Below are 13,293 nucleotides of genomic sequence, written 5' to 3'. Positions count from 1 at the left end.
ACTCAATTTCCGTAATGGAAATGGGAGTCTTGTTCTGAAGTCATTGGCACGGTGTATGTGAAACCAGAAACAGAACTGTAAGGTTTCCAAGAAGTTTTCATTCTCTCCCGAAAACAAAGAGGGAAATTCCAGTGCAGAAAACTGACTGCACAAGAGCAGTTTGAGGGAGCATCAGTGGGCAGCCTCCAGAGTCAAAACACCCAGCTGCCTGTCCAGACCCTGGAGTAATACAAAACCATTAATCTCATCCTTCGGTTACAGCTGTCTCCTGGATGTAGCCAGTTGTTGTAATTTGGCATTGCCTTGTGTAGATGCTCTTGTGTGAGAAATCTCTGGCAGCATGGCATTTCCCCAGAAGCAGCGAGAGACGGGGAAGGTCTGGCTGCCACTGCAGAGCTGCAGTCACCTGCTGGGAAGGTGAAGGTTGGGCCTGAACTCCTGGCTATCCCTCCAGGCACTGCTGATCCAGGCACTATGTCCTGAAGCTGCCCCCGTGGTGGTGGACGTATGGAAAACCAGAGAGTAGGAAACAAGGAGCAGAGTGCACTAGGGGCACAGCTTGAGGAGGCTGTTATTGTACCCACAGATTAGGACAGAAGTGGGCAAATTGCGTGCCAGAGTCTGTGGCACGAGATTTCCAAAAATCACGTGAGAATGGAAGATGCATTGTGCTTTTCAGAAACCAGAATGCAGACCCGAAGGCTCTCAGAGCTTCTAAGCCAGCTTTCGTGATGCCTTTTAGCATGTGTTGTGATTTTTGAATGGCAAAATGGGTGCCTGTCGTTAGTCCACTGCATGCTGCCCTGTAGCCTGTGAAATTTAAATAACAGAAGAACATCACTGTCACATGCACTACAAGCCCCTGGACACTGTCTGAATTTTCCCTGGATGGTCTGGGGACACTATGTCATTACCATTTCAGAGCTAGTATGAAAAAGAACCTTTCTGGAAAACAGTGCAGTCTTTGGTGTTTTAAGCCTTTGTGGAGGGGTTATTGGGGGGTTATATTTCTGGATACAGTCCCAAACCCATTTTAACTCTAGGTCCTTATATAGGCGATTTTATTAGCATCTTCTGAAATCTGAAGTCATTATACAAAATCTACCTTCAGTCAGATGACATTCCTGTCCACCAGTTTCCAGCTTCTTTTACTTCAGCTTCTGTTTATTTCGTTTATTTTTTCATTCAAAATACCCAAGTACATCAAGGCTTTGTAGTGTAGTTTTTCGAATTGGTCACAGCTTAATAGTAGAGGATTGTATTAAATTTCTAGTGTCCTTTTAAAATTTGATACACCCTATTTTTCTTAAGGCCTTAGAGTAAATTTCGGATGTGCTGGATGGGTTAGAATATTTTTTCCCCTTTTGAAAAGATTGGCTATTTTTTTTGCATATTACGACTCCAACCAAATGCTTGTAGTTTTTTCCATCTTACATGTATGCCAGTGAATGGCTCTTTCCCACACTTTAAATCATCTGAGATCTACAGTACATTAAAGTAAGCAGTAACTCACCATATCAATACAAACCCCTGTATTAGCTGCAGCTATCAACAGCAAAAATCGCTTCATGTGTCAAGGGCAATCAGCAGAATTCTGTCAGGTTTCTGTCAGATAGTAAACTGGGCATGCTTCTAAAATAGTAAGTGGATCTACCTAACAGATATCCCACTGCCAGACCTAGTGCTGGATAAATTACAACTTCAAATATATACTCTAGAAAAAGGATGCTTATCTGTATGTCTAAAAAAATAATTATGATTCAAACTGGTACAGTATAAAATCAATATGAAAGTAATTTAGGCCTTGTCCCAGACAATTTACAGTTGTTCTGTTGTGAACTGTTATGATCATGCATCAGTGCCTGTTGCATGAGGAGATGTTTAGTATTTCTGTGGTGACACAGGCATGAGAAGATACTAGAAATTTGGTTAGTAATTAGTAATATTGGTAATACATTTCCTTCAGGTCAGTAGGCACAGTTGTAAAAGGCATGTCTGTTCAGCATTGTCACCTAGAGACATCCGCGTTAGCTAAAAATGATCGTCTTTGAGGTCACAGTGCAACCGTAGAGCTGCAAAATGGGGTCTTTGGAGTGCCGAGTGAGCTTCTACACGGGGGACTCACCCACAGGGTCTTTCAACACTGCAAGTCTAAGCTAATGCAGTAGTTAATTGATGCAAATTATCTTAGCCTTAGAAAGCATCCTTTAATAAAGCTCCATGGTTAACACTAAACGTACTGTTGATAACAGCAATGCATGTTAAGTCCCAAAAAGTTGTTATGGCAAAAAGTTAAGTGCTCCTCTTTTACCTCGTCAGACTCAGTCCTACAAATTTTACCTCCCCTGGCTCAATTCTATGTCTTCTGGTCTTGCTTTGGGTATGTGGCAACAGTAATTTAGATAAATGAAGGGGATTTTAAAATAAAATGATCCTTCATGCTGTCTTATTAGAACCCACAACTGTGGTCCCTGAGAAGGTCAGCTTCTGTTAAATCCTGAAGTCACCACAAGGTTATCTAAGCATCCTAAATATCAGTCTCTTGGGGATATTTGGTTCTTTGTGGTGCTTGTAGACTGGAATAAAGCTATTCTGGTTTACAAGAATCAGGCTTGCAAATATGTAAGTTTAAGGCAAACTTTTTATACACATGCTCTTGCCCTTGCTGGGGATTTTTAACCTCCTGCTAGTATCTGTCCTTTGCAGCAACAAACCAGCTGGTTGTGATTGTATTGTAGGAGTTTTACTGTTCAGCAGTAATAACTAAAAATGAGCCTTTTAACCTGTTTGAAAGTTGCCGTGGGCTGGATGCTTAATAAAAAATCCTTCAGCTGGAGGGTTAATTGAAGAGAGGGGGAACATACTGGGGATTCAGAACAAGGACATAAGGAAGGAAGTGAAGAAACTGAGTGTTACAAATATTTAGTGTTTAATTTTTCTGCTTTAATTGGCAAGCTATCATTTGAGTCTCATATACAATAGATAGATTTTTAATTATTTTTTTTTTATTTAAGTTTACCTTATAGTGTGGAAATGAAGGCACACTATAGAGAAATTATCCTTATCTGTGTATCTAATAAAATCTTAATTATTTGAATTGAGATTTTACCTAAATTCCAATGTTAAAAGAGATACAGGCCCTGTGTCAGAAAGAGAATTACTGCTTGCTGTTTTTCCTATGGCCATTGCCACCGTCTTTTACTTAAGCAGACGCATAAAGTAAGTCCAATGAATCACCTTCTGAAAGTGTTTATTTCTCTCTGATGGTTATTAATGCGGACTAGATGATTCCCTTACAGGTAGACTCAGAAGCAAACAAGATATGTCTAATGTGTGTTGTAGTGAATCTTTTTATCACTGTAGTACTTTTCCTTAAAGGATGAGGAATTTTTGGACATTCTGTCCATTATTACCAGAACATTATGGCAGCGTACTAATTAATGCTGTGACTTAAAATGCTCCTCATCTTCCCATTGCTTCCAGTTTTAATTTCAGAATAGGAGCTACAAGAAAGTCAGTAAGAATCCACAGTATTAAAAAGTATTTTGTGTACTATATGTCTAGAGAAATAAGACCAGAGAGAAAGATTAATTCAGAGTACAATACTTGCAAATGGAATAAAACAGGGTAAACAAACAGAAGGCAAATCCTTCTATATTGTTAGTGTTACTATGAGTAATTTTCTTCTTTTTCTCTCCAGGCATGATGACATCGATAGGAAAAGCCGGAAATCCGACAGTCAAAAGAGTACTGAAGAAACAGAGCTGCAGGAATTCTTCCTCTAAACCACATCTCATGATGTCTCACTTTGTTTGAAATACCTGAAATATATCCTTTTGAAACACTAATATGAGACATACTCCTCACCAGCAAAACAGCAGCTGTTAGGATGCCTTAATTTGTAGCAGTTAGACCATATACAAAACTTTTTCATGATATATGTGTATATGTAACTTGTTTGTAAGCTGTGCTGTGTAAAGGCATGGGTGAGCAAAAGTAACAATTTGAAAATTGTTATGACACAGGCAACCTCCAAAATGTTTGTTGGGCCACAGAACACATTTTGTACTTTGTGTCTTGCATGGATATACTGTCATATATCTTTATTTCCCTTTGTCAATGGCATATACTGTCCAAGTTTCAGCCAGGACTCTGCCGGCTCAGCTCCTCAGTGAGACCAAGGCAAAAGCATTGATTTTTTTGAGTATGTTTTGTCTGTTGTTATTTCTATTTTTTGTAAAAAGGAAATAAAGACTGTGTTAATAGGACGCACTGAGTGTAGATACATCTCATACTCCGCTGTTTCATCTTTTGACCTTTAAGTGTCTTACTGGTCTTTTTGGTATTCATTTGATAATGAGACAATGTCCAGTACCAGGATTTCAGTTCAGTCAATCAGTTGAGTCAAGAATTGCTTTAATATTTAGTGGTCCTTTTCAGCTTTAAAATGTGTTGAAATAAAAGGGAAGCATAAATGCAATTTTAAATTACCATTTATTGTTACTTGCCAAACACTAGCAATGTGTTCAGCTCTGTTCAAATTACCAAGTAATCTGTTAAGACCTAGTCCCTATTCTCTCAAAGCTGTCATGATCCTTTTATTGAATGTTCTTTGAACCTTTCAGAGAAAATTCAATCTCTTACCGAATTCACTTCGTTTCTGGTAAACGATGAGTACATTCTGCAAATATGTCATGCAGCATAACATCCAAAAGCAGACTACTAGGCAATCTTTACTTGACACATTTATTTTTATCAAATATGTGTGTATATATTTGCTTTATTTTGATTATATTGGTCTATTGCCATTAGAACACTGCTACAGTTTGATGAGAAAGATCCAAATACATGAGGATCTATTTTACTGACTGTTCTAACAGAACATAGGGAAGTCATAGGAAGTTTGCCAAAGAAATTTTTTTATCACAAAGACAATCATAGAATCATAGAGTGGTTTGGGTTGGAAGGGACCTTTAAAGATCATCTAGTTCCAATCCCCCTGCAGTGGGCAGGGACATAAAAAATTATGAGATTATGCAAATTAAACTGCTGCAATTGCAGAACTAGTAAGTAAATAATGTGGACACTCAAGAGGATTTTGATTAAGTACAATGGAGTCGCTTTCTATGCAGTTTCTCTTGCCTGTTTTTTGCTGTGTTCATCTTGACCATTGGGCTTCCTTTCTGGTCAGTGAGAAGAGAGAGGGACTTCCTGAATGTGATTCATCCTACCTGTTATAGTTATCTCATTTACAGGAGTACCAGTCCCTTCCTACTTACTACAGGGGGATTTGAGGTAGTAGAGCTCTTGGAAGAGTTACTTAGCATTTGGATGCCTTTAATTAAGTGAGATAAATGTCTCTCTTTGGGTCACTCTTCAGAGTGATATCATGTTTGGCCATACAGCCGCCATGGACCAAGATGACTGAATGCCCCAGGCACCCTGCTTATAGGCTTTGGATAAGCACAGAGTACTACTGGATAAAATGGAGCCAATTGAGAGATCAGCAAAAAAAACCACAAATAGAAATAATAAAAGCGTGCACTTACAGAAATGAAATTCTGAGTTTCTTTCCACAGTTCTTATCTCTCACTTGGCAACACTTTGATTTTTGAGCTAAAGTAATAAACCTAGCACTCTAGCTGACCTGAACTGTGTTGTTTAAAGAAACAACCAAACCTCCAAAAATATCTGTCAGCCAGGAACAGCAATACCTCTAACTGGGCCTCCTGTCGTCTGTGTGTGTTTGAAAAATCTGAATGCAAAGTGAGAAGAGACACATGTGCTGCAATTGCCAGAGTGCTGAAAGAGAGCATAAGAAGGAGAGATTCTGCGTCTGGTAGATGGTCTTAAAACAAATTGGCAGTTTGCATTTTTGAGAGTGTGAGGAGTGGTCACGTGAATGGCAGAAGCAGCGATCCTGTTGAGTGATCTTGACTGCCTGGAGATGTCTAAGTCTGCCATAGCTATCTGTAGTATCTAGCTGAAGCAGGGGATAAAACTGAACTTACACAAAAGGATTTGAAACAGACCAATGTGTAACTATTGTCAAATCCTGGAAGAAAGAAATTGCCTATTCTGGAGACTGAGGATTTAAAAGTCACCTGCTCTCTGCAGGGTAGCAATTTCTACAGAGTATATTCTCATACAGGACACGGTGAGTCAAATTATGCAAGTATCGTAGGGCAATAAACATTACTAAATGAGACAGAACTGGGATGCTAGAAGATGTTCAGGGTCTGTGGTTAAAGATATCCGCTAGGTAATTGATGCTGTGTCGAAGACTCTCATCCCAGATAATTGGGTAATTGAATACAGCTGGGGAGGGCTGGGTGTTTCCAGTGAGAGCTACATGTGCTGTTCAAACGGCTATCCACAGTTCCTGAGCACATTGGGGCAGAAAGCAGTTTCAGGGCTAGCTAGTGCAAAAGAGAGGCCAACTTGATGTAAGCATGAAAAGTAGTGTCTGGAGGGTTTTATCTCTGGAGAAGGTGAACTCATGTTGTATAAACTGCTGATTTTATTGCTCCTAATTTGTAGTTTCTTTCCTACCTAGGGCCCCAAAGCCTACACGTGGTACACTCTGATGTCATGCCTATTAGAGAAATGCTGATTCTGTGATCTTCAGCTGGCTGAAGCGTGTGCTCTGCATATTTGTATTCTTAGTAGCTATAGAATCCAGGTGCCATAACTCCTTCTGTTTGGTTTATAATCCTCCAGACAGATCCCTCCTGGCATGAGTCTAAGTCAGGCTTCTGTCAGCAAAGCATAAGCATTTCCCAGGGGCAGAAGAGCTGATCAGGGATTTTCCAGCAAACATCTTCAGAAAATATCAGTTAGCCAAAGCTTTTAACAGGAGCACAAACCCCTTTTGATTACAACCCTTGGCAGAAAACGTCCTCCCCTGTCCACTGGGAAATTTCTGATCAAAAGAAGGTAGTGAAGTCATTTGCTAGTGAACCAACGTGTGTCCTAGTAAAACTGTATCTGTGGGCACCACAGATACAAAGAACGGCTTTTCATGTTCTGTCACCCCCAAAGATGTCAGAATAAGACCTCTCTGTGTTCGTCCTGCAGTTCTGTACCAAAGGTGATAAATAGGGTGTTGGAAAGCAGTAGTGAATTCCCAATTTCATGTAATGTCTCGCTCTCCTCTTTTGAAGAATGAAAATCATTTGCTAGGAGCCTTGTTTTTTCATGGTTGGCTGATTCATTTGTTGTTTCAGGTATTTGAGATGGGCAGCATATGGATACATGCAGTATCAAAACTGCAAGTATTGCACTTTATTTCATCAGCAGGATGGTGGGCTGTGCTTTCTCCTGCATTAGTAGAGCAGCATTTTAGTCATATTTTATTTATTTGCCTTTCAGCCTCCATTTTAAAGAGAAAATGCATTGCTTTACTAGGTTACTAATGAATAAAGTAACTATAGTCATCATAGTTGGTGTATGAAGGAGACAGGTTAGACAGTTTAGATTTAATATTCATTTCACTGTAACTGTCATTCAGAAACCTTTTCGTAACTGACATAAGATCAATGGCATAACAAAATATGACTGACAGCATAACAGTAAAAAAAATACTCCAACATCCACTTATTTATAACAACATGTCTCAGAAACATGTTCTTTGAGAGCTGATTTGTTGCATGTTTCATCACCTACCATTACAGCAATGTCAGAATACGGCCATGCAATACAGTCAAAAGTAAAGGAAAAATGTCAGCACATCATATGCTAGGTATGAATTAATGGATTAGTGAATGGATCTCATGGTGAGACAACTTTTGGCTGCATGTAGACTAAGATTCAGCTCCTAGTACCCTTGAAATATTTCTTGGCCTTTTAAAAACCTACTTGATGAAAATTTGACAGAAAGGTCTATGAAAAATGTAGTCCCTGCATTTGTTGCATCAAACTGCAAGGCTTAATTGTCTGTCAAGAAATGGTTGCTCAATGACATAATAGGAATCATTTCTCAAATTATATTGCATTTCCTAGTGTAAGTTCAGAAATGTCTTTCTAACTGTACATCAACTGTACCCAAGTATAGCCTGCTACATAATTAGCTTTTGTATAACGTTGTTTCTCTGTTTATAAATGCATTTTGAAGTTGCAAGCAAGTACATAGTTGTGCATGAGAAGTAAGTATAGCACATGCCCTGTAACCAAAATGTCTGTCAAACACAGAACTGTGTTGAGTATTAATTGCCCAAGTGAAAAAGCCCAAGCACTGGATAACCTGCAGTTCATGCTCTGCCTCTGCACAATATCACTGCCATATCACCTTCTTGCATACACCAGACATACTGCCCACTATTTCTACCCATCTTTTCTTCGTTATATTGACCAGTCAATATGTAACTTTGACCCAAGTATCAGAGACTGAAGCCAGGAGAAATCAGATAGGTTCTTAACATGCCGCACAACCTCTTCCAAATAAAGAAGGGGTGCTACATACACAGCATCCACCATCCATCCTCCTTGCACACATTTAATAATGCATCACCAGTTTTCCAGATACTCCAGATTTTGTAACATGAACTGCTTTTGTCTAACGTATATGGACAGCTATAAATACTAGCTCAAGCCATCTGTTTCCTGAAGAAAACATTACTCTTTCTCTTTGACGTCTGCACAGCCACTTCCTTTCCCACTCTAACTGCTAGGTGTTTTGCCAGTGTGCTTACTGGCAAGCAGTGTACAGAGGAAGGAAAATAATTATTCTGGGTATATTTGGGAAACTGATAAGAAATCCTGAGGCTGTTAGAACACAGAGCTAGCTTTTACGTATCTCTTTTTTCATGCAGCAATACTGCTCCAAGAAAAGACAAAATAAAATCATGTGGGTCTGGAAGGGAAGGGAGGAGGCCTGAAAGGAGTTTACCCTCCTTCCTGTATAGACATGAACATCTACTTACATGTAGATGGTGTACAGATATCTGTGGAACCTTGAAAAACTGCAGAATAGGGACCAACTGAGGGGTTTTGCAATACGAAAAGCTCTGGCCCGGCCATGTACATATATGTCTGCGTATGCATGCAGATAGATATCTGTATGAACGTGCAGTAGAAGAAGACAATCTTTACATTTTTCTTCTCAGCTGTGGACATGGACAGGAAACCTAGAAATATATTAAACAATGAAACACGAAAATGCACAAGTGCAAAGCCATAAGGAAACACTGAAAAGGAGTTACTTACTGAAAAAAAAAAAGGCTAGTGACAAAGACAAGACAACCATCTTCCAGTACACAACTAAAAAGGAGGATGGGAATAAACGCCCCTCTTTGTTGCTCTGCACATTGTCTGCTATGGGTAGAACAAGAAGCAGTGAATATAGAACTGTACCAAGGGGGATGGAGGTTATGTGCTAGCAGAACTTTCCACAAGTAATGATAGCACTGGAATCAATAGCCTGGGGGAAGATGTGAGAGAGTCGTAATTGGAGGATTTTAAGAACAGGTGGGAGAAACAACTGTCAGAAATGACATGCCAGCAACAACCATCAGAAATGCCATGGGGCAGGCAGTTGAACTTGGATGACTTCCTGAGATCCCTTTCAGACTGCTTTCTTTTAATGGGTCTGTGATTCAATTGTGGCAGAATCAGCTTAAGAGAGAAAACTGTTGAGGTCTTTACAGCTCGTGGCTTTTATAGCACTGTCAAGACAACCAACAGTTCTGCCAGAGGTCTGTGATATGGCATTTATTATCTGAGAATACTGATCAAATAATATCCACATACAGGTTTGCTAAAGAATCAAATAGGTGACATAACTTTAGTCTTACTTGAAAATGGCTACCTGAATTGTGGCAGCTTCTAAAGTATGTTTCTGGTCCATTAAGAAATCAGATAATATCCATTTGCTCAGTGCAAAGCCAGTTTTCACTACGCACCAGGTTTCTGACCTGTGAGAAAAGGTTCTTTTACAGGATCCTCAGATTTCACTGTACATGCAGTAGTGGCACAGGAGAAAAGAGGAGAGATCAGTCACTGAGGGTAAATGATCAGTCCAGATTTAGTGAAAAAGAAGAGCCTCCAGCAGCAACTAAAGGTGCCCATTTTAGTGAAGAGAAGCTGCCACTACCCAAGCAAGCTAGTAGAGCAAGCAAGGGATGAGAGAGTGGCAATCCTGGGAGTGATCCTGGTCCTGTACTTAGCCCTCAGTTCCCTTCCCTGCTGCTCAGACATTCTGTCTTTCCCTTGCAGGAGATATGCATTAAAAAGCAACCTAGAGATATCAAACAGATAAATCTGCCTTCTCCCAGCAGCACAGGAAAAAGTTACTTTTGCCATTCCAGTGATAAAGGGTTGAGTTCTTAGCATGAAAAGGGTGGACTGGCGAAGGGCTTTTGAAAGCCAGACTTGCTGCTGCCAGGTTCTGGGAGCAAAAGAGGACAGGAGAGTTGCATCTTCAGCAATAGCTGCTGCCAAAAGTACTTCTGCCGCTCACTTAGCAAAAGCCACTATCGTTTCCACTGCCCTGACACCTGCAAAATGGCAGCAGTGCTGGTGCCCTACACAACTGCCTGCTGTACCAGTAATGGGAGAAAGGCCTGTGCAGAAAATAAGAGCTGCACTGAGAGAGCACATATGTAAAACAGGCTGTTCCTGTTTTTTCAGAGGGAAATGTTTGTAAGGTGCCATTGGGTAAATCTGTTACAGATACTGCTGACTCTCTTGGGTGCCTTGTTCTGCAGAGCCCACTTGCTGCACTGCTCACTGCTGGTGTCCGGGGCTGATTCACTGATGTTGCTCAAAAAGGTCTCACTTGACAATACGCCAGTAGGATGCTGGTTACATCTGTGTCGCTCCAGGTCCTTTATTTACCTGGGCAGGACCAGGTAAATAAATCAGCCAAGTTCTTTTGTTTCCTGGAGCGTGATGTCTGACAGTTCTCCCAGAGGAGACAATAAACTTTATCTTGGAGTGAAGATTTACAGCCCAAAACGGTGGCTGAGGCAGCTGCATCTGTATGAATTACTTTCTGAGACACTTGATAATAAGAATACCCTTTCTGGGGTATTAGAAAGGGGTATTAGAGCACCCCTTACAGATGATGTTCAGTTCACAATTGTACTTTGACTTCATAAAATCTTAACAGGAGAAAGAAATATCCTCAAAATCTATGGCCTATAATTTCTGGATCCCCTGGGAATGCATTAGCAAGAAATAATTTTAAACGCATTGCTTTTAAACAAAGTACAAGCAGTGTTGTGTGCAAAGTGCTGACTGTTCTCACATAAAAGCCACTTGGATGCCTCACTGGCTTCAAAGTGCCTGCCTGATGTCTTCCTAGGCATCCTCTCCTAAGCTGCTTTTCTGAAGCTATTTTCCCTTTATAGTATGAAGTAGTTAGAAAACAGTCAACTGCATTCATGGGCATCTCTAATTCTATGATGGAAAATTGCCATCCAGTGATATCCAGTGTAATCAAAATTTTTGCCTTTTTTCAGTAGAATTGTGCTGTGTCTTCACAAACCTGACGATCCTAAAGGTAAGTGCTTTAAAGAGTACTTCAAACCATTAAAAGACACTGTGTACAAAGAATACTCATAAAGAAATTTCAGTGTAGGTATCCACACTGAAAGCTTTTGCTGTCTTCATATGAACAAGCTAAGCAAATGCTGCAACAGAGGCCACAGTAAAAGAAATGGGGAGAAAATCCTTTTTATGCTGTAGCAATAAAAAAAACAGGCATTCTCCTTTGCTTTTTATTATACCTTTACAACAAACATAAAATATGCGTGTATTTCATTAGGCTGTGTTAATTAGACAAAACATGCATCTGGGGATCAAATGCTTATGTATGTTCCAATTTATTTTGAGGTTTTATTTATAAAAGTCCACTGCTGGAAAAGAAGTGACACTCACTCTTTTTGAATTCCTGGTTTCCTTGGGTAAAGAAATTTGCCTCATGAAAAATAGTAGGCATCTTTAGGGAGCAGTAATTCATCCCTTTCTAGCCTTTTTCAATAGAAAGAGGGGAGAGATTTGTATTTCAACGTAAGATTTTTAGTCCAGAATCTGGGTGTGTTTAACAGGTTATCTGCTCTGAACAGCCTTAAAACAAGGAGCAGGGCATATCCAGCAGAGACTAAGGGGAAGAGAGTTTAGTGTTGATTAAAACCAAAGAGGCTAAGCCACTTGGAGATCTCCATTGCTGTCTCTTAAAGAAGTGCTTGGCAGTCAAGAGGCCACTTCATGCTTCTCCTGTAACGTTTTGAAGCTGTTGGAAGTCACCATCTCTTGGACTATTAAGTCAGGTACTGGAACAGAATGAACTTATTCTGAAAGCAAAGAGAGCACAGGGGTCCAGAAACAGGAGAAATCCATTTCTAACAGAGAACGATTTTTCAGTTCTACCCTTGTCCTCTAGATGGATGGATGGATGGATGGATGGATAGATAGATAGATAGATAGATAGATAGATAGATGTTCTTTTATATGTAGATGTAAATGTGTATGCATGTATATATATCAGAAGAATTTAAGGCGTCACATAGGTATAAGATATAGATTGGCAGCTACCTGTTGAACTAGCAGGTTTTCTCTGGCATTTTGTGCTCCTAGTATGCATTTATGTAGCAGAACATATGTCAGTCAAACACTGCATGTTCAGAATAATAGTAACTTCAAAGCAGTGAGAGCATGCTGTGCAAGGCACTAGCGAGCTGTTTAAGAAATATTTCACATAAAAGCCTTTTTAGGAGCCAAGATTTTCCTAATGATATATTTAGAACTTGATTCAACATAAGTTTGGAAAGATTTTACACACAAACTTTTTAGAAGTTAAGTTCAAACTGTGTGCATTGAAATTATATTCGAAACCCAGTAACTGCAAAATCTTAAGTCAGTAGTACGATCATCCAATTCGCAACTATCCTTAGAGTATTAGTTTCTGTATTCTGGATGCTTTTTTTGTGCCATTTCAAGTATAGCGTGCTCCAGGTTTTAGAGCATAGGTCTTCAACGTGGCCTCCAGCTTCTGGCTTTGAAGTATTACAGGAACATATTCCAGCAAACTGTTGACAAAATTATTATTGCAGGGACCAAGCTGTTAAAAAATAAGGTTTGCAGGGAAGAATGCAGACACCGTTTGCATACTATCATTTGGGTTTTAAGTGGAGAACCACTTTTTAAGTAGAACACAAGTGACAGAGAAGCTACAGTGACGGACAAACCACAGCAGCATGGAGATGCTCGCTGCCGTGTGGCCTTGTTGATCACCAGAGGGAGACAGAGCGTGTAACATTTCAGGATAGCTCTGAAAGTGGCAAGCAATGCTCA

General features: G+C 39.9%; 1 protein-coding gene across 7 annotated transcripts in view; it reads left to right on the top strand.

Annotated features, from left to right (window-relative positions):
* The window catches only part of SNCAIP (synuclein alpha interacting protein), a 95,710-nt gene extending 91,425 nt beyond the window's left edge, over positions 1-4,285 (top strand). For all 7 annotated transcript variants that reach the window (XM_075527384.1, XM_075527383.1, XM_075527388.1 and 4 more), the window contains one exon: positions 3,701-4,285. In XM_075527384.1, the coding sequence (XP_075383499.1) occupies positions 3,701-3,785 (85 nt within the window). In that variant the 3' untranslated portion in view covers positions 3,786-4,285. The remainder of the gene's footprint in view (positions 1-3,700) is intronic.
* The last annotated feature ends 9,008 nt before the right edge of the window (positions 4,286-13,293 follow it).

Source organism: Mycteria americana, chromosome Z, assembly GCF_035582795.1.
Source record: "Mycteria americana isolate JAX WOST 10 ecotype Jacksonville Zoo and Gardens chromosome Z, USCA_MyAme_1.0, whole genome shotgun sequence".
Taxonomy (NCBI): Eukaryota; Metazoa; Chordata; class Aves; order Ciconiiformes; family Ciconiidae; genus Mycteria; species Mycteria americana.
The sequence above is the reverse complement of the archived record's forward strand: the minus strand, read 5'-3'. Positions and strand labels throughout refer to the sequence as shown.